This window comes from Vipera berus, assembly GCF_964194415.1.
Source record: "Vipera berus genome assembly, chromosome: 3".
Classification (NCBI taxonomy): domain Eukaryota; kingdom Metazoa; phylum Chordata; class Lepidosauria; order Squamata; family Viperidae; genus Vipera; species Vipera berus.
In genome coordinates, this window is record NC_138204.1 from 160,102,965 (window position 1) to 160,123,785 (window position 20,821).

General features: G+C 36.2%; 1 protein-coding gene across 1 annotated transcript in view; it reads right to left on the bottom strand.

Moving 5' to 3' along the window:
- Nucleotides 1–905: 905 nt before the first annotated feature.
- Nucleotides 906–20,821, bottom strand: part of DOK6 (docking protein 6) — a 211,075-nt gene continuing 191,159 nt past the window's right edge. Inside the window, exon 8 of the mRNA XM_081324042.1 lies at nucleotides 906–1,352. Within this exon, the coding sequence (XP_081180168.1) occupies nucleotides 1,219–1,352 (134 nt within the window). The 3' untranslated portion in view covers nucleotides 906–1,218. The remainder of the gene's footprint in view (nucleotides 1,353–20,821) is intronic.

Genomic DNA, 20,821 nt, shown 5'->3' on the forward strand with positions numbered 1-20,821 from the left:
TGCAAGTTGCAATCATGCAATGCTTTGCTTAATGGCGACATCACTTAGTGACAGACTTGCTTGTCCTAACAGTGGTTGTTAAATGAGGACAATCTGTAATAAAATGTAAGTGCAAATTGTGTCTGTTTGTATGACCGGGGTAAAACTGAGTAAGATATTATTAGTACAGGGAATCCATCACAAAATAAATGCTGATAAAGAAGAGAGAAAATCCACGTTGTTGCCTAAAAGACCGCAATAAAAACAACTGCTCTTGAAATTATTCTACCGGCCAGGCATTTTGCTGTGTAAAACTATGGAATGTTGGGCTGCCATAAAGTAATGTGATGTCAATTCTTACCTGCACAGTATACAGGGTTAAAAGTATACTGATTACAAATTCAACTATCCAAAAATTATCTACAAAAGGAAGACTTTGACAAGTGTATTTTAACACGGTCTTCCTTGACATCTATAACCACTGTTCCCCAGTAGAAAGCTGTGGATTATTAGGTTCAGAATGCACATAGATAAGAGCAAATCTGGGCATAAAAATTCAGTGTGGCAAATATTCTAGGCAAATTACCTCTTAATACACAACACAATCTATTTTCTGAAAGGCTACTAAGCATCACCATGCCATCCCATTGACAGTATCTATCTAGGGTATTAATTTTAATAATGAGAATCTGATTAAGAGTCACTGGCTTCTTCTCACAAGTGAAACTTTAGGCCCTAGTCCTAAAGATATACATGCATAAATCCCATGGAGGTTAATGGGACTAAAATGTGCATAATTACTGGAAGGAAACCTTCCAAACCCTTCGAAGTTTTGTAAGATGTAAGAATGAGCCAGGCTGATGCCTTGGAGATAAAAGTGGTCACTGTCGTGGACAAGCAGATCTGATGGCCGAGTTGATCAAAAGCCTAATATTGCAAACATGACATCCACCCTCTTAGAGCACATAATGTTTGTGGTTATGCAGAAACATCAGCTGCATACATCCATGATTTTCAAGGGAATTTTTCTTTTTAAAAAACATGGACAAAAACAACTATAAAATTTAAATAAATAAAAGACTTAGACTTCTGCCTCAAGGAAGCAGTGATCCAAGCTTTTACTTCCACTGTCATCAGGTGGGAGACTTCTCTGGACACCTAAGGAAAGATCAATGGCTTCCAGGGCCTGCAGGTAGGTTCCACACTGGAGTGTCTCTCTGTTCAAACACCAGATGTGTGTCATTGCACAAGGTCCGAGCTGTAGCTGAATCCATAGCTGCTGGAAAGGGACAGGCGTGGCGCATGCTCCTCACTCTGTTCTGAGGTGTAGCTGGGAAATGTCTGTGCACGAGCCACCTTTGCAAGACTGTGCCCTGGGAAGGAGAAGCAAGGAGAGAAAGGAGACAAAGTTTATGATTCTTTCTTTCTTTCTTTCTTTCTTTCTTTCTTTCTTTCTTTCTTTCTTTTTCTTTCTTTCTCTTTCTTTCTTTCTTTCTTTCTTTCTTTTTCTCTCTCCTTCCTTCCTTCCTTCCTTCCTTCCTTCCTTCCTTCCTTCCTTCCTTCCTTCCTCTTTTCATAACTGATACCATTGGTCTATCTTTCTTTTGCTTTAAATGATTAGCCAACAACTTACCAGATCTTTCACCACTCTCCCGATATCTCTCTTGTAAATATGTTAATGTGAATTCGGTCTTCTGTAATATTATAGTATTTAGTTTGTATTTCTTCTTTAGTTTTTCTCTGTACAAGGTAGTAGATGGACATCTGTGTCGATAAATATGTCAATTCACCTTTCAGGTCATTTTTCCCTTTTATTTTTAAGCTTATTTTTGTACAACTCATAAGTAATAATTCAATTTTGGATGTAAGATTTATGTGCTTCATGTTTAATAATTCAAGCATTTAATGTTTCTGAATTCAAATCAAAGTATTGCAAAGTCTCTACCAGCGTGTGCTGTACAAATTATTCAAGATGGAGACACTAAGATATTGATTTCAGTTATTTTATCTCTGATTTCCCTGTTATTTTTTATTTTCTATATTGCTTTTGTTGTATTTGTATTTATTGCTGATCAATAACAACAAATAAGAATGTTGCTAATAGCAGTATGGACAACAACATTGGGCAATTACTATTTAAAGCCATATTTAATGAGCCGGTTGAATGCACAGGAACAGACCGATCAAGAAATCTTATGAGTAGCAGCAGAATGAGTGAAGGAAGAATGAAGAGCAGACTATGAAGCTGTAACCTGCATTTTCAAGGGCAATATAATCATTAGATAATTGACTTCATGACATCTAAAGTGAGAAAGCACCTATAGCTTTATAACTTACTTATTGGAGTCTGTTAATTTCTTGACTCTCAGAATGTAATGTCACAGCTTAGATGTCTTTCAGTTTCAAAAAGCTAACGCATAATTGTATTAAATGCAAGGTGGCAGCCAAATAATGAAAGGAACACATTAGTATACATTGTTGGTTAGAATATTAGAGGCTTTTTGTAAGTTGTTCTTGACAGTCATTACTCGTCCATGAGATTCCAGCTGATGAGCTTACAATAAATCAGAGGTTCTACAAAATACCGTTAAATTAAAGCTGCCCTCTTTATAAAAATAAAGTTGCCTGATCTTAATTTTGTGCTTGTTATTGAAGATATGCCAGAATTCCTCTGAAAGCATAAACTTAATTCCCTTATACGCTGCCTTTTAATTACCAAGCATATCTCTAAAACAGACATCTTATTTGGATTGTGAAGATCCACAAGGAAATGAAGCAACTTTATTTCTTTCCTTTCTCAGTCATAAAGGCAAAGCATGCATTAAACATCTTAAGGAGAGCCTGTGTCCATCACATTACATGCCCATTAATATGAAGCAAGTAAGGTTACATTTTACATGCAGAAAGCCTCTAAAGTACATGTGTCAAACTTGCAGTGTCACGTGATGTGTTGCAACGTATCATGACTTTTTTTGCATTGCCGGAGCTGGGATGGGCGTGGCTTCTGCATGATGCAACCAGCCCGCGGGCTGGCAGTTTGACACCCATGCTCTAAAAAGAATCTGGAGGCTGAGGAAATTTCAGTAAAATATAAACCTAAGTAAATAGCCCAAGCTAGAAGATAGACTTTACAGTTTACTGCTAAACAGAAGAGTCTGATTTTGTAACACTGAATAATGAAAGTAAAAGGGAAAGGGGAAAAAATAAATAATGATAATATTGCACATTTCCCCTCTAAACCCATCCCTAGTTCTATTACCACGTTCACTGGGATGTAACATGCCACTATTACCAAACTATGGATTCCTAAACTAGATGACCTCAATTCATTCTTTATGACAGATGTTTTTGCCCTTTCATTCATAATTAAACCATGCTTTCCTTTCCCTTGTGTATACATTAGCTCTATAGATCATTTAGAACTGTTCTACCCTTCCCTTTCTCTTGGTTTTACAGATACAATGCATATCTATTCTATTGCATTTGTTAATTGATTCTCTTTAGCATTTACTATTCTTACATTGCATGTCATTAACTAATTTATGCCTTGGTTGCCCTCAGCTGTGCTCAGTGAAGCAGTATTGACCTTTACCATCCTCTATGTCTTTGGACAATCAAGGCTTTTGCATATTGTAATATATTTTAGTAAGATAGAGGCAGACTACTTCACTAGCCTTGGTACTAAATTATTCCCTGCTAATCTTAATTTTGGCATAGTTAATTTTGGCAGCCAAGAAGCTAGTTGTAGGCTAGTATCTAATAAGGTAGCAATGAAGGCCTTAGGGAAAAAAAAACAAAGAGAGAAAGTGACCCCCCCCAAATTGATCTTGTTAAGAATGACCCTGAATCTGTTCCTCCTTATCTAATCCTGAACAACTGCAGGTATTGGACCACGAACTTGACAGCATCACTGGTATGACCAAAAATTGAAATATACTGCTGAGTATCACTAGAATACTGATGGTACTTGATGGGTAAAGGATGACCTCTCCTAACAATTTTATGTATTAAATAGGTTATTAAATAGAAAGGTGAGAGTATCAATCCCTGAGACACCCAGAAAATCAGGGATCTGATTTAGCCAACCTATCAACACTGCCCAGGACTATACTGCCCATTCAAAAAAGAGAAGTCTTGTAACATTGTGCCTCCCATTCTTTAACTCCTGTGTGCGTTAATCCCTCAATATGTTGAGTCAGATCCATAGTGGGCATGATCTCTGGAGCCACATTAGATTATATACATCAGAATTATCATTCTTGGAGATCCCACAGACAACTCAGCAATGAAATCAAGCAGAGTCATTGCAAAGGAAAACATGATAAATGCAATTTCCTTGAGGGAAGTCAATTTCAAGCCTGTTGAAATTCAATAAAAAGATGGCAAAAGTGCCAAGGATGCATCTGCATGACAGCTGTGGGCTGTAGAGTGCTCATCTCTGAAATAATTTATTTAATATTACAAAGGATATGTACTGTAGTTGAGCAGCAATTACATAAAGGCACCGTGGTATCAGTTCCTAACCATTCCCACACAGCTTTACTCAGCAATCACAAAGTATAACCATGTTAGAGAAGTTTCTTTCTCCAGTACAATAGTATTTCACGACCTGATTTACATAGCTGAAAGTTCCACAGAACGTGCTGTTTTGTGAAATCAGCACTTAAGAAGCAACTGCAACAATTTTTATAAAGTTGTATGAAATTCAACTGAACAATAATTGTTTGATTCAGGCAAGGATTGGAGAGACTATTTTAAAAAACAAAGTGATTACTAGCTTGAGATGGGGTTTTAAGACACAAGCCAAGGTTAAGTATTGCCATGTTTATACTCTTCCTCATCTGGCAAGTCCAACCAAGTGATGCAAGAGAAAGTAGCTTTCAACTGATTTGTCTGTCATCTAGACCAGAGGTCTTCAACCCCTGGTCCGTGGACTGGCACCAGTCCGTGGCATGCCAGCAACTGGTCCACACAAACAAGCGAAGTCCCATCCATGGGATGCAGGCAGCATCTGAAACCACGCCACCTCCAGTCCGCGGAAGAACCTTTCTCCATGGAACCAGTCCCTGGTGCCCAAAAGGTTGGGGACTACTAATCTAGACATACATGCAGTGCTTTTTTTGTAAAAGAAAAAGGTGCCGGAACTCTCACATGTCATACAACCTGCCTTGCCTACCCTACAAGGTTCCATCCAAAAAAGGTGCTGGAACTCTGTTTTGAGCGTTCTATGACAAAAAAAGCCCTGCTATAATGTAACCGATCGGTTTTAAGCACAGTAACAAAGTTTGTGTAAATATTCAAGAAAAGTAATTTTGTTCATCCAAATCTGTTTCAGTAAACACTATATTCACAAAAGATTTACTATAGAACAGTTTCCTTCCAGAGAAAGAGATATAAGACATTATATCTATACACTGACATGAAACATACCAGTAAGCCATGGAAATTAATATGATTTAATTCTGATAAGACATGCATAATATTGCTCTCTAAAACCAGTGACTTGAGCATTGGTGAGGTGTTATTAAAAATATTAACAATCTTTAGGCATGGTGCTTTTTAAAAAATAATCTTTAATACTTAAGAATACCTAGAAAACATACAAACACTGATATGGGGGCATAACTTCCACTGATACTATGAATGGAAGCAACCATCTGTAGTAGATGAAAATGAAGTTGACATAATTCTTCAGCCATAGTATACTGCTTCCTGTTCAAATAACACTTGGTTCTAAACCCGAAATATAGGCTCTAAGGCAGCGGCTCCCAACCTTTTCTATACCCCGTACCCCTAGAACGTTTCTGATATATTCTCGCACCTCTTACAACATAATGAATTAACGGCAATGAATTATGCATATACACTATAATTTTGAAAACCCAAGTTTTCACATCCCCTGGAATATTGTCTCGCACCCCCGGTTGGGAACCCCTAGGGCCTCTAGGGCCTGTTTCTCCCTTTTGGCCCATTCATTTCTTTCTGCTACACAAAACATTGCCCATGTCTGTAGTACTTAATAAGAACTTCTTAATTCATTCTTTGCCAATTCAATTCACAACTCAGAATATTTAGTACATTTTATGGACATCTGCTTTATTGTCCTGGTATGCAAAGTTGAAAAAATAAATAAAGAGATGATCACTTAATGAGCATAAGAGTGACAAGTTATGAAGAAAAGAAACAGTAAACAATCACACGTCACCATGAGCCAGAGTTGCACTTAACAGTTTGTCTTCCTGGATAATAAGGTTGTCTAAAAGTAATTTAGCAATTATGGCTATATCTCACTTTTAGTTAATGCCAAATCAATTGGATAGCAAAGTTAAGTGGTGTGTTCAGTTGAATGCATCAGGCTGAATATGAAACAGCCAATGCTACTAATGACCATGTGCAAATGATTACTCCTGAAACAACATCTAGAATTTATTATAATGGTGCTCAGTCCAATAATGTCTAAATCGCCTTGATTACTCAGGAGAAAACCATACCATTTTCATCCTTTTACAATTTAAATTGTTGTTGCTAACTCTGTATCCAGAAAGATACTTTGCTTAACTCTTACATAGTCAATTGGGCACATGCTGCATGGGACAATAACTATACTGTTCTTTTCTAATTGCAAAGAAGTGACTATAGTTTAGTAATAAATTCTGAACTTGCAGATAAACTACTGTGTAAGAATCCAAGACCACTGCAAGAGAGAATAAACTACAATACATTTTTATTTAAAATTAGAATACTTAAATTAAATGAAGGAAGCTCCATAAGGGTGAGGCAGTAGTGGGATTCAGCAGGTTTGCACCAGTTCGGCAGAACCGGTAGCTAATTTTTTATTGCCCAGGCCCAGAATGGACTTCTGGAAGTGGCATCCACAGAGAGAACCAGTTGTTCACATATTTGAATCCCACCACTGGGGTGAGGTAATCAGATCCATAGGGAACCTCATTGTCAAGACTGTATAACTCCTGAATCCATTTCTTAAATATTCATGCATTAAATACTGATGTAAATATGGGAGCAACTTATGTAAAATTGGGGCCTATCCCATAGGTATATGGATCTCCAGGTATCCCAACCCACTTTCCTCAGTTATTCCCACAAAGCTCCATTTTGCCCATCTATGAATAAAGAAACTATTATCTATTTCATCCTGTATGAAGAAAAGCTTCATTCTGGCTTTTGAATTTTTGAAAAATATTTGTATTATCTATTATAATGCAATACAGCATACAATATTGTATTATAGAGATGTAAAGCAAGATGGGAGAATAGTTGGGATGAAGATTAAAACAGAAATATACCAACATACCAACATACAAAATATATAAACATTTGTGAATGATAGTTTCAATGGTTTTAAAATTAATAATGAAAAAAACAAAGATGTTGACAAAAATATGAGAATGGAACAGCAAAAAGAATTGGTGGTAAAGACTGGGTTCCAGACTGAGAAAATGTAAAATACTGTGGCATTACTATGATAAATATGAACTGTATGAATTGTATGTCATTTCAAAATAATTATATAAAATAATTATGTCAAGGTATGGAATGAAATTAACAAAGATTTAGGAAGAAAAAAATACATTTATCGTTTGGAAGAATTTCTGTGGTAAAAATGAATATGTTACCTAGAATAATGTTTTTATTTGAAACAATATCTGTTTTGAAAAATGATACACTTTTTAAACAATGTCAAATACACACACACACACACACACACACACACACAGAGATTTATATGGCAGGGAAAAAACTAATGGTTAAATACAAAACTCCTCAAGATGCAAAGGAAAGAGAAGAACAAAGACTGTCTGATTTTAAATTGTTTGTTGTAGCCTGCTCTTTGGTTTGGATGAAAGAGTGCTTTTGAGAAATAAGATAATGTTAGAATTAGAACATGGCCTTAGTTTGGATGGCAGGGGTATTTATGGCAAAGGTGAGGTTAATATACATTTCAAAAACCAAGTAACCCAATGATCTTCATGCTTAAGTATTTGAACTCAGTCTTCTCTGTCCCTAACCTAGCAAGCTAATTATTCAACATACTAATTTGCATGACTATATAGGCAGGAAAAATGAGTCACAAGGAAGTCCAATTTTTTTTTTTGGTAATAAGTATGCTACAATGAGGTTAGAAATCATGAATAAACTTACTTACTGGGCCTTCAAGATTTGATTCATGAAAACAAGACATATAGTTTCAATTAGAAGCAAACAGAAATGCCTAGAGAACACCATGAAAAGTATGGGTAGGAGGACGCCTTGGAGATCATCAAGTCTAACCTAGAATGAATGGATCCAATACTTAAAACCATAGAATTAGTTTTATGAAGAGTCAGAATTCAGACTGTCAGCATCTTTTAATACTTTGACTATAGCAGTTAAAATATCCGGCTTAATAATTTATGGCAGCTTCACAGAAAAAGAACATATGTGAAAAGCCATTTGAAAAAATTAGGAGAAAGTGCTGGTGTGGATTTAATGCCTGGCACCAAGGAAGCAGTGATGAGTTTCTGGGATGCATGGCTCTGGTCTATGAAAAAGGCCTTTGGTTGCTCATGTGAGATACACCACAAAGTAGCTTGCTTCGCCTCTGAAGATGCCAGCCACAATTGCTGGTGAAATGTCCTAACCAGAGAATTGGATCATGGCCATTCACCCTGAAAGTTCACCATTGCTTTCTTAGGACAAAGTGTTTTGAAAAAGAAATTTTCACTTTTCCAGAAATACCACCCAACTATAAATTTTCAGATTGATGTCTGAGAAGAAAATAATAAACTTACATCAATTAACTAATCTAATCATGCTTATGTAGTCCTGTCCTATAATTTTATTTAAATTTAAAGGACTAAAACTATCCATACTAAGTTTCATGAACCAAATCACTATCATAATTTTTTTTAAAAACTTCCAGTTTCGGAGAGCAAATTTCTAAAAAAAAATTGCCATTTTCTTTTGCCACCTGCATCTTTCAAAGCAGTCACAAATGGAATGTGATGATGGTTCTGTTTAATCCTTTTTTTCCATACTTTTGACAAGATGTGGAAAAGCATATGTAGAATGTTTTACAGCAATGCTGACTAGTTAATGTTTACCATGTAGCCATTCACCGATTATGCAGCAATTTGTGAACATCTTTATTTCAACTTAAGTATTAAGCGATTAGACATGTAATTATATGTAAAATAACTTTGCTATTAACACTGTACTTCACCACACTGTATTCTCCTTAATATTTACTACAAGAGTAAAACATGACCTTGCTTTTAAGCACAATAACTTCCAAACTGGTAGTTACAATAATGTCTCAGCTGCCCACAGTTCTGGAAATGCTACCCCATTTTTACTAAAAGGGTTTTAAGCGCATGCATCATTCCCCAAGCCCATCTAACTAAAATCCTGCCCTGCTTTGAGTTTTGATGATGCCAATTTGCTTTATTTTTTGGTGCGCATGTGGCAGCTTATACCTCTGTGGTATCTGATGTTTGGGTATATTTTTTTTTATCAAAGATGTAGCAGGTGAATAAAACAGAAACTACCTACTTAATGATGCTATTGTAACAGTGAAGCTTTCTCCCTATGGAGACATACCTGACTTTTTCCTTGATAGCTTTTTAATGCTAGTTGCTAGTGGTAACATTTGGATGCTGCTGAAACTGTAGTGTTTTAATTGGAAGTCCATATTTTATTTTCCTGAAGGTTTTTTTCATATGAAAGCAGCTCATCAGATTTCAATCTCATTCAGAGAATGCATAAACATTTATTTCAAATTTCTTTAATAGGTTTTGTTGTATTTTTGAGCTTATTTTATTGTGTTACTTTTTCTATAAAACATTCCTGCAAACTCCCTATTCACGATTCATGATCAGAAAGATTCTGCAGGAGGAGTGTTTTAATGCAGCATCAATCCTACTGTACATGCAGTTGTGGCAATGGTTGTTAAATAAAAAATAGAACTTTCACTTAAAACCATTGACCATGACATAAATAAATTTGATTAAAGAGTCCCTTGTACTCATAAGAATTACAGCAAAGCTTCGTTGTCACTTTATTCTCTTTTCAAAACAATTTCTATTCTATTAAACTTCTCAAAGATGAAACTTTCAACAAAGTATGAAATTTCAATCTGCTTATATATACAAAGAATATGACTCCAATCACTAATAGCTTCTAATTGTAAAAATATTTATATTAGATATCCCAAAGAAATATTTTGTAAAGTGAAGGTATGGTTATATAACAGAATTGTATTTGCTTTGAGTGGCAATTAGGTTTAAAGGAATAAAATACCTATACAGTAGTGGCCAAAATTGTGGAAGCCTTTTGGGGAAAGTGTACAGTAGAAATGCCACTTTTAGTTAAGTTTCCACCAATTTTTCTTCTAATTTTTTTTATAACTGTAGCCTTGTTCACGTAATAATACTATTTTACATCGCTCTCTGGGCAACCAGTCAACTCTTTGCACCATTACTTTAATTTTATTACATTTTACAAGCTCACTAAATGAAAAGGAAAAAAAACCCCAACCAACTTGATAACATGACATCAATAACTGAATCCTATTGTGATCTGATTGGCTCATTGCCAAACAAGATGATACCTGATTGGCTCTCTGAACACTCATGCTCATTGGCTACAATCAGATGAAGAAAAGCTACCTGATATCAACCTAAGCAAGTTGTGCTTCCTTTTTTCTGGTTATTTGGCTATAAATATTCATAGAATGTAGTACAGATAATTGAACAAACTATGTTGCATTACATTCTTGATTAAATTATCTTTCCATTGATATATAATTTTATGGTAAAAAAGGTAAAGGTAAAGGTTCCCCCGCACATGCGTGCTAGTCGATTCCGACTCTAGGGGGCGGTGCTCATCTCCGTTTCAAAGCCGAAGAGCCAGCGCTTGTCTGATGACGTCTCCATGGTCATGTGGCCGGCATGACTAGACGCCAAAGGCGCACGGAACGCTGTTACCTTCCCACCGTAGTGGTCCCTATTTTTCTACTTGCATTTTTACGTGCTTTCGAACTGTTAGGTTGGCAGAAGCTGGGACGAGTAACAGGCGCTCACTCTGTTACGCGGCACTCGGGATTCGACCCGCCAAACTGCCGACCTTCTGATCAACAAGCTCAGCGTCCTAACCCACTGAGCCACCGTGTCCCTAATTTTATGGTACTACTCCCCAAAAAAGTGGTGTTATTAGCCATCAAACCTCAAAAATAAACTTTTACCAAAGGTTTCCACAATTTTGGCCACTACTGTATATTTACATTATTCAAGTTACACAGTTGTCATGTGACTTGACAGAATGTGACAATAGAAGAGCAAAGTGTTAGAGGATGCTATGAATAGTTCATACTTTCTTTCTTATACAAGATAGAACATCTGATTCCTTCTAGATACAGTGCAGCTGTCTTAGATTTAGTATTAACTAATATTTCATGTAATTTTATAGTCATCTGAAGTCAGCTTCCTTCAGAAGGTGCTCTCTCCTACTTGATTGCTATTTCTACACTTTAGTTGAGTTACTCTGGGATACAAATACCAGCTTTCAAGTGAAACAGCTTGAAGTGATGAAATGCGTAGCTCTACTATCTGAAAGTTTATATTTATAATACTGTATAGTTGGGAGTCAAAGCTGATTCACTTCTAAGTGTGTTCAATCCACCAGCAAAGAGAAGCATGACAGCAGAGCAAAACAACAATTGACAAGTTCTACTAGTAATTGAGACTCCTGCTGCTGGAAGAAAAAAAAAGAACCATTGTCAAGCCCAGCCCAAGAACGACACAGAACAATCCAGTCAAGTTTTTATGCTCATACCAATAGACAGAATGTTGCCAGACTACACCTTTACTACTCTCACCCTAACAGATATACCCTGGGAGATTCTAGGGAGTGGCTACCTTAATTATCTTCCTCCACCCTCTGCTGTCTTTTGTCTCATCCTCTTCCTGGGAATGTGTTCCCTCCTTCTTGAAAAACTGTCACTTCGCTGTAGTCCATCACAGCCTATTTTTCTTTACAAATGTCCACACTTGCTTTAATTAACATGGCATTTTGTTTTCTCCATTCTCTGGTGTATATATTAGGGATAACATGGAAGCCAATGCCTTTGCATCTTTCTATATGGAAAAAATACAGTTGCACATTGCAAAACAAAATATGGGTAATTGCATTTATTTATATTCATTCCTTACTACTCCTGCTTTCTCCCAGTAAAGTGGTGAATGGTGTCACTGCCTTATTCAGGGACATTTCACCAATTACTGGTCTAGACCACACTCTTGGTATTCCCTGGTAGTTATCATCCAAATAATAACCCGGCTTTTCCCTGCTTAGCTTCCAAGACGAGATAAGATAACCAGGTGCAGAAACACTGATTTTCTCTCTGTCTCCAGATTACACATACAAAATTGAATAGTTAGGTGCCAGGATTTACTTTTCAAAACATTATATTCCATACAATGAAATAATATAATAGTATAATATGCATTGAGTCATTTACTGTTGTCTGGTTGTGAGTCTATTGAAGAACTTTAAATTAAGGTTTACTTGTACATAAAATGTTTTATTTGAATAGAGGTAAATAGCAGCAGCTTTGTGTGTAACTTAGTTGCCTGCTGACTCAGATCAATAAAAGTAGTTTACGCTATGTTACATTCTGCTGTGTTTTTTTTTAATATCTCTATATTTGCTTTGAGATAACAAACGTAAGTATCTAGAGAAGAGATCAAAAGAAGAAAGGAAAACTGTTTTCATGTATTTCAGAGGCTGTCAAAAAGAAAATGGAGTAGGGCTACGAAAGGAAGAGATTAGATTCAACAGGTGGAAATTGCAAGGAAATTTCATTACAGACAAGATGCAAAGACAGTGCTTATATACTGGCTTATATTTCTTTCATTTTGGTTATGAAATGTTATACATTCTTTATAGTGTGAGATCTGTACGGTTTCAAATGGTGTCATATTCAAGAGAAGGTGCAAAAAATGTGCTGCCTGATAATGTGATTATGACACTCAAATTTATTTATAATAAATATCTTCAGGCAACTATAATAAAAATATATCACCACGCAGTGGTGGCAAGAAACAGCTGGCTGAAATCTATAGTTTCAAGGAAACTACCTGAAGGAAACATACTGCATAGTATCTGGAACTGACATTCTTTCTGCCTAAGTCAGGGGTAGGCAACCTCGGCTCTTTTATGACTCATGGACTTCAACTCCCAGAATTCCTATGCTGACTCAGGAATTCTGGGAGTTGAAGTCCATGAGTCATAAAAGAGCCGAGGTTGCCTACCCCTGGCCTAAGTGCTGCATTGAAAGAAATGGGTTTTGATTCTGAGAGATTTCTTGTCCTTTTGTTGTCTAGGGTTACCATTCTGAAACTGTACTGGGGGAGAAACATTTATTTTTTAACAAATCAGAAACAGTGCAGAATGTTAATGCAATGCAATTGTCTATTAATAAGAAATACACCAATTCATGATACAGTGGCAGTTTTATTTGTGTTAGAAATGAGCATCTTTTTGCTTGAAGACAAAAACATGTTCATAATCGTGTCTGTCAAGTCATCTACAATTTTTTCCCCCTGGAATCCCACTTCAACTGCAGAAGTAGTCATATGAATCTAGGCACAGATTGTTTTGAGTGCGTTGCAATGCACTTCTTAAAGCATCTTTTTCTTTTGGATACAAAGCGCTATATAAGCCTGTTCTGTTTAATGTTTTATTTATATAGTCTTTGACATTTACTGTATTATTACAGTTCAATAGAAAACTATGAAGCCTAGTGTTCATTTATAGCTAAAAACATTTCTTCATTAAAAGTACTTTCTACTATTAAAGTAGTTCTATCATATCAAAAATATCTAATTATAAGAGGAAATGTTATAGTCAACCACAAGATAATGCTGTGTAACTAAAGATGTTCAACTATGAAGCAGAATATATTCAGTAATAATTTAGACAAGCTAACAATTTGGCTAGTGGCAGAACAAGAAGAAAGGATCTCACTTAATTCATGAATTATCACGAAGACTGACTTCCAGTAATACCCCTATGTTGTTAAAGTTTATTAGTGTATCCTATCTTTCAATGTGCAATCTTCATTCCCTTGACTTCTTTTGTTTTGATTAATTCCCAAGAAAAGGATCATCTGGTACTTGTTCCATGGGGTATTTGTGAAGAGAAGTGTGGACAGGCAGCCAAACAATGGTCTTATATGTCATAGAATAAAGGAGCAGCAGCACTCTAAGGATTAACTTGCAGCAATAAAGCTCAAAAATCCATCAAAAGAAATTCAGAAATACACTGAATAGAAAACAGAAGGCTGTAGATAGTTAGAAGACCCATTTAGGTATCATGCCTGTGATTTAAAGAACTTCATGATAATACCATTTTTAAAGTCATGCCAACAAAGAAATGTTATATTGATAACTGCTTGATTTATTTTTGTGTTTGGGATGGAAGAAAGAGAAACCTGAACATCAGAATTCAATACAGTTCTATATTAAAAATACATTTATAATCACGGGGAAAAATTCAGACAATGGGAGCAATCTACATAAAAGCAATGTAAACATTCTGAAGTCTTTTGAAAGGAAGAGAGAAATTTAATTCACACAGTAAAATAGGAATTAAAAATGCTCATTAAGTGAATTCTTTGTCTGCAATTTATTTTTTGCCAGAAACTGGAAATAAATGTTGTTTTTTAGCAAAAAAAGTCATAAATGATGGTCATGTGACTGTGGGACACTGCAAATGACCAGTTGCCAAGGCTAAAAATGTGATCATGCGACCATGTGTGTTTGTACGTGTGTGGCTGTCAGAACTTTGAGCCTGGGTCATAAGTACCCTTTGGAAGGTCTGTCAGAACTTCAAATGGTCTCAGAGCAACCAGTCATAAATCAAGAACTACCCGCATGGCAAAAGTCTAAATGGAAAAACAAATAAGTAAATTTCTAATATTTGCCTAATTTGAATTAAAAAGCAATTTTTGTCCTATTTATCTATTTGTGCTTAGACATTCCTTTCATTTAATCACTACTGTCTTCCAAGTCAACTTTCTTGTTTTACTGAACATTCAGCAAGCCAAGCTTCTCCAAGTCTCTGGAATCATATAAAGGTCTGTGAGAACAGTCTAAATGTAAAGTATTTGTGACAGGAAAGCAATATTTCAGCAGATGATGCCTGATTTCCTATCACTACCTAATTCTTCAAGATAGGTCAAAGTCAGAGGTGGCCTTGGCAAACACCAGGTTATATGGGTATCTTGTGAGGTGTACAGATGCTGTGAACAGTAAGATATATGTTTCCACTTTATTAAACAGATATAGTATGAATTACTGTTTTATGACATTTAGATGTTAGTCTAATCCAGAGGTGGGAACTGTGGCCCCTTTATGACTTGTTGACTTCAACTCCTGAGACAGCATGGTTCATAAAAGGCACATAGTTCCCCACCTATGGTCTAATCCTTTAAAATGGGGCAAAAGATGAAAAAGTACTTTTAGAAAAACTGTTTCTAGCTTATTCTGTCTTATTCCAAAATATTACATACATTGAATTTTACCGCCCAATTATAGGAGTTTTTCCCCATTGTGTACTACTCAATATACAGCTTTTGGGAGAAGAAACACATTTGCTTTTTTTTGCATTTTTGTTTACCAGACAACTTGCAAATAACAATATATAACAATAGAGAATGAAGTATTTTAAGTCTTGTAAAGTGATCCTATGGAGACCATTCTATAGATACACAAGATGCTCTATTGAGCAGATTATCTCTTAACTATTTACTCCATCTGATGAACCTTAATATGTCCCTTTAGCATTTATGATAAATTACCAGCATGGCCATCCCTTGAGCAAAATTTGACTACAATTTTTTCTAAGCAGTTTGCTATTCAGCCTTTGAGAATTATAATCAACTTGCGTCAAGAAGCCAGCACAATATTTAGGCAACATTTATGACTGAACTCTAAAAAATCTTGATGACTAGCTATAATCTTAAAACACTTTGGGGAATGTTACTTACTCTCACACCAATTTTAGTATTTCAAGATATAACCCTTGATATATAACTGATTGTCTAGCAACCATACAGAGTTAACACCCAAAGGTATTTATTGGTTCCAAAATTCTGACTGTTGTGCCCCTCCCCCCAGTATTTCAGGCACTCGGCAACCAGCCCACATTTATGGCCATTTGCAGTGATTTACGAAACATTAAACATATGTAGCCAAAATGGCACCAATCATGCACAAATGTGCTAGTGAATTTGAAATTTAAATTTAAAGAGCGAAGCAACCTGGAATTAAGGAGAAACTTCCTAATAGTGAGGACAGTTAACCAGTGAACAGCTTGCCTTCAGAAATCTTGGGCGCTCCATCACTGGAGGTTTTTAAGAAGAGACTAGACAGTCACTTATCTGAAATGGTATAGGTTCTCTGCTTGAATACGGGGTTGGACTAGAAGATCTCCAAGGTCCCTTCCAGCTCTATTCTATTCTATTCTGTTCTGTTCTGTTCTGTTCTATTCTATTCTATTCTATTCTATTCTATTCTATTCTATTCTATTCTATTCTATTCTATTCTATTCTATTCTATTCTATTCTATTCTATTCTATTCTATTCTATTCTATTCTATTCTAATTTTGAAGTAATACAAAAGTCTTTGTAAGGTAACCGAAATGACTGTAGGAAAATAAAATAATCCAAAAAGGAATCAGCACATACATTGGACGCATTGTGTACTCAAAAGATTAAAAGGCAAAATTAAGAGATACATGCAGAGGTTCATTTGTCTGCTGAAATACTTATGATTCAAAATGAATATAGCCTCATCGTCTACTGAAAAAAAGTTGCCATTGTCTTTATTAGGCAAACTTTGCTTTCTCTCTTCTACAACTTGCAAACTTAGAATTTATCTTTATAGCGGGGATGGTAAACAATAGAAGAAATGATATTCCTGGTGTATACAGTATTTGTGCAGGTAGGACTAAGAATAAAATTTCATGCAAAAGTGACAAAGGGAAGATAGCAGGATCTTTGTGAAAACTATGGGGAGTTTGCAAAAACCTCTACTTTCTATGGCAAATAAAGGGAGACATGATACACCCTATGAATAAAATTTTAAATTATATTAAATTATAGTACAAGGAAAACACACTTTATCATAGTTATTAAACACATTAAGGACTTTGGAAAATATCACTCATATATATTTTCATGTTCTGCATTAATTTCTATACATATGTGCATTCTCTACATTTCTCTGAATAACAGGGAAATTATGCAGTACAAAGTAATTGATCATAACCTCTTTTATGGGTACATAAAACAATTAACCTTTTATTAGAATTCCCCAAGGTTACTTTCTTCCCAGCCATTATTCCTCTTTATCTGAAACACAAACCAAGTTTTGTGTATTAACAAAGCTCCATGAAAGCTACTTGCATTTTATATATTCCAGAGTTTGAATCTAATTCTTTTCCTCTCTGAACATCCAGGTCAGGAAAAACATAAATTTATTCCCTGTCCATCTCACTGTCTGAATGACTCTGGGCAGCTTATAGATAAAAGCCATAAAACCATATAAAAACATGTAGCTAAGAAACAGTTAAAAACAACTAAAAAGAGAATGCCTTCTAATTGCTAACCACCATCAAGACTGCATACTATTGTTAGATTCCCAGGCCAGTTGGCAGAGCCAGATCTTCATGTTATTTCAGAAGGCCAGAAGAATGGGAGGTAGCCTCACCTCTGAGTGCAAGATGTTCTATAGGGCAGGGTCAATGGCAGAAAAAGCTCTCTTCTTAGACCCCGCCAGTTGAAATTCTTAACCAATGAGGTCCGCATCATATCCTTCCTACCTGACTGGTGGGATGGGACAAGATATGTAGCCTGGTCTCATATCGCGAAGGGCTTTAAAGATCCCATGCCATAAAAGGCTTGAATTGGGCCCAGAAGCACTCTGGCATCCAACAAAGCTCACACAACAAAGGTGTTATATGAGTAGCCCTCAGGGCATGCAAGATTGCTCACAGGGCTGCATTTTTTACCAGTTGCAGCTTCTGAATACTCTTCAAGGATAGTCCCATGAACAACACATTGCAGTAGTCCATATGAGAAATGACCGGAGAATGAGTGACTGAAAGAAGGGCTTCCTGGTCCAGGAAGGAGCACAACTGAGGCACAATATGAAGTTGAGCAAAGGTCCCCCTAGCAGATCCTCTTCCTAAAGCAGATGCCATGAGTCCAGGAGGACCCCTCCCCCAGGACAAGGTCCTTTTGTGGCAGTGCAACTCCATCCAAGACCAAAGATGATAAACCCCCAGATACAGATCCATAGTCACTTTGCCACTCACAGTCAGTAATACTGAAGTTGTACATTTCTCAGTAAAGAACAAGGGGCTTCATTTGTATAGCAAGAGAATAACAATAGTGATATGACACACTGATCTCTCTGAATGAATGTTTCAAGAGTGAAGTAAACTTTGAGAGAATTACTAGGTGCTGTCTCTCACATACATATCCTCTCATTTGGATACTGGTGTATAATTTCATTGTGTACAGCAGGCTGCTCTTTCCCCAAACCAGTCAAATCACGCAAAACAGATAGTTCTTTTTAAAAGGAAAAATGGATTGCAAAGTTATAAAAACAGTCAAAAGAAAGTTTGGAGGAAGAGAAAGGTAGACTGTAACTTGTCGAAAAACTCTTTCTGGCAATCAGGGGGGCAAATGAATCTTGTTTCTTTTTGCTTTTTTATGCTTTTGAAAAATTCTCTGTACTAAAGGGTATGAAATAAACATGTTAACAGCCCATTTGGAGATCCTGTTTATTATATGGAAGCTGTAACTTCTCCTTTAACAGAATGTATGTGCAGACATGCATGACTGTAAAAGATCAAGACATTTTTGCTAAAGCTACAACAGGGAAGGAATACTTTTTATTTTTAGTTGGCTATTAGCACTGGTAAACTAAGTGCTACAACACTGGAAAAATATTTTCAGAGATAATGGTCTCCTGCTGCCTAAGAATATTATATTATATTGTTGACTTTTAATGCAACAGCATGTGCTAGCTCTCTGTGTATGTGTATATGTATGTGTGTGTGTGTGTGTGTGTGTGTGTGTGTGTGTATGTATATTTGGGGGGGATGGTAGCAAACAAAGATTTAGGACAATGTCATGCTGTGAGATGCTTTTGAGAATAGGACCATGTTCTCCACAATTTCTACAGGGTTTTCAGTAAGTTTTTTTTTTCTATTTGGTTTCTATTTTTTCCCCTTCCCTCCCCCCCACAATAAGGTTCTTTATTAAAGCAAATGCAGAAATGCAACACAACATTCTAGCATCTATGGCATATAAGAATTGCAAATGAATGACAGAAGGAATGGATGTCATTGCCTGTTTCAGGCAATTTAAAGACAAATAACAATTCCAGTTTAACAGTTTTCTTTATTCTCTAACATACTTTCTGCCACGATCACAGTTTAGGATGCTAAATTGACATTGTGGCTGACATTATCCACTTTAGACTACAATGGCTGAGTCTCTTCTGTTCCATTCAATGGGCTTTACTCTTTCGTAACCATTTTTGCTACAGAAATGTTAGATATATTTCTAGATAGCTAATAGTTTTGCAGAAGCATCCACCTACACAATTTTGGAACAGTACTTTCCAAAGTGGTTGTTAGTCTCTTGTGAGCTCCTTAGATACATAAATTTACTGTGTATTTGAAAGAGTCCTAGAAAAGTTTTTTTTAAAGTGTGGTTTTACAGGTAGTGCTTAACTTATGACTGTAATTGAGCTTAGACGTATGGTCATAGATTGTTTAAATTGTGACCATGCTTGATTTTAGGACCTTTTTTGGGGTGGTTGTTAAGCAAACACCACAATAGTCAAATGAGTCTGTTTTGCTGAATGAGAGTCTTTTGCCAGAAACTGGAAGTAAATGTTGGAAAAAGGGCAACAAATGCCTAAAGTTGCAGTCATGTGACTGTGTGATGCTGCAAATGGCTATAAATACAAACTGGTTACCAAGCACCAAAATGCAATCACATGATTGTGGGGAAGTGCAGCTGTCAGAACTTCAAAGAGTCATAAGCAGCTCTGGAGAGGCCTGTTGTACCTTTGAGCAGTCACTAAGTGACCAGTCATTAAGTGAGGACTAACTTTAATGCTCTCTTGAGAGACCACTAGTTCTATTCTGAACAGGAAAGGCGAGCTGAATTTTGCCTAGTGTGATTTGGCCTCAATTAACATACCACAAGTTTTACAGGGCATATTTTTCAAAGGTTTTACTACATGGCTATTCCTATGCCAGTTTGGCTAACTTCTACTTATCCATTTTGCCTCTACCTCTTCCTATTGCATCAGTTATATTGACTGATATATATCAGTTATATATTGCTACGATGTAAAAAAGATGTTGAGACTCTAGAAAGAGTACAGAGAAGCGCAACAAAGATGATTAGGGGACTGGAGTCTAAAACATATCAAGAATGGTTGCTGGAATTGGGCATGTCTAGTTTAATGAAAAGAAGGACTAGGAGTAATATGAAAGTACTGATATCTCAGGGATTGCCACAAAGAAAAGAAAAGGGAGTCAAGCTATTGTCCAAAGCACCTGAAGGCAGGATAAGAAGCAACGGATGAAAACTAATCAAGGAGAGAAGCAACCTAGAACTAAGGAGAAACTTCCTGACAGAACAACTAACCAGTGGAACAACCTGCCTCCAGAAGCTGTGAATGCTACAACACTGGTAGTTTTTAAGATGAGACTGGACAACCATTTATTTGAAATGGTATAGGGTTTCCTGCCTGAGCA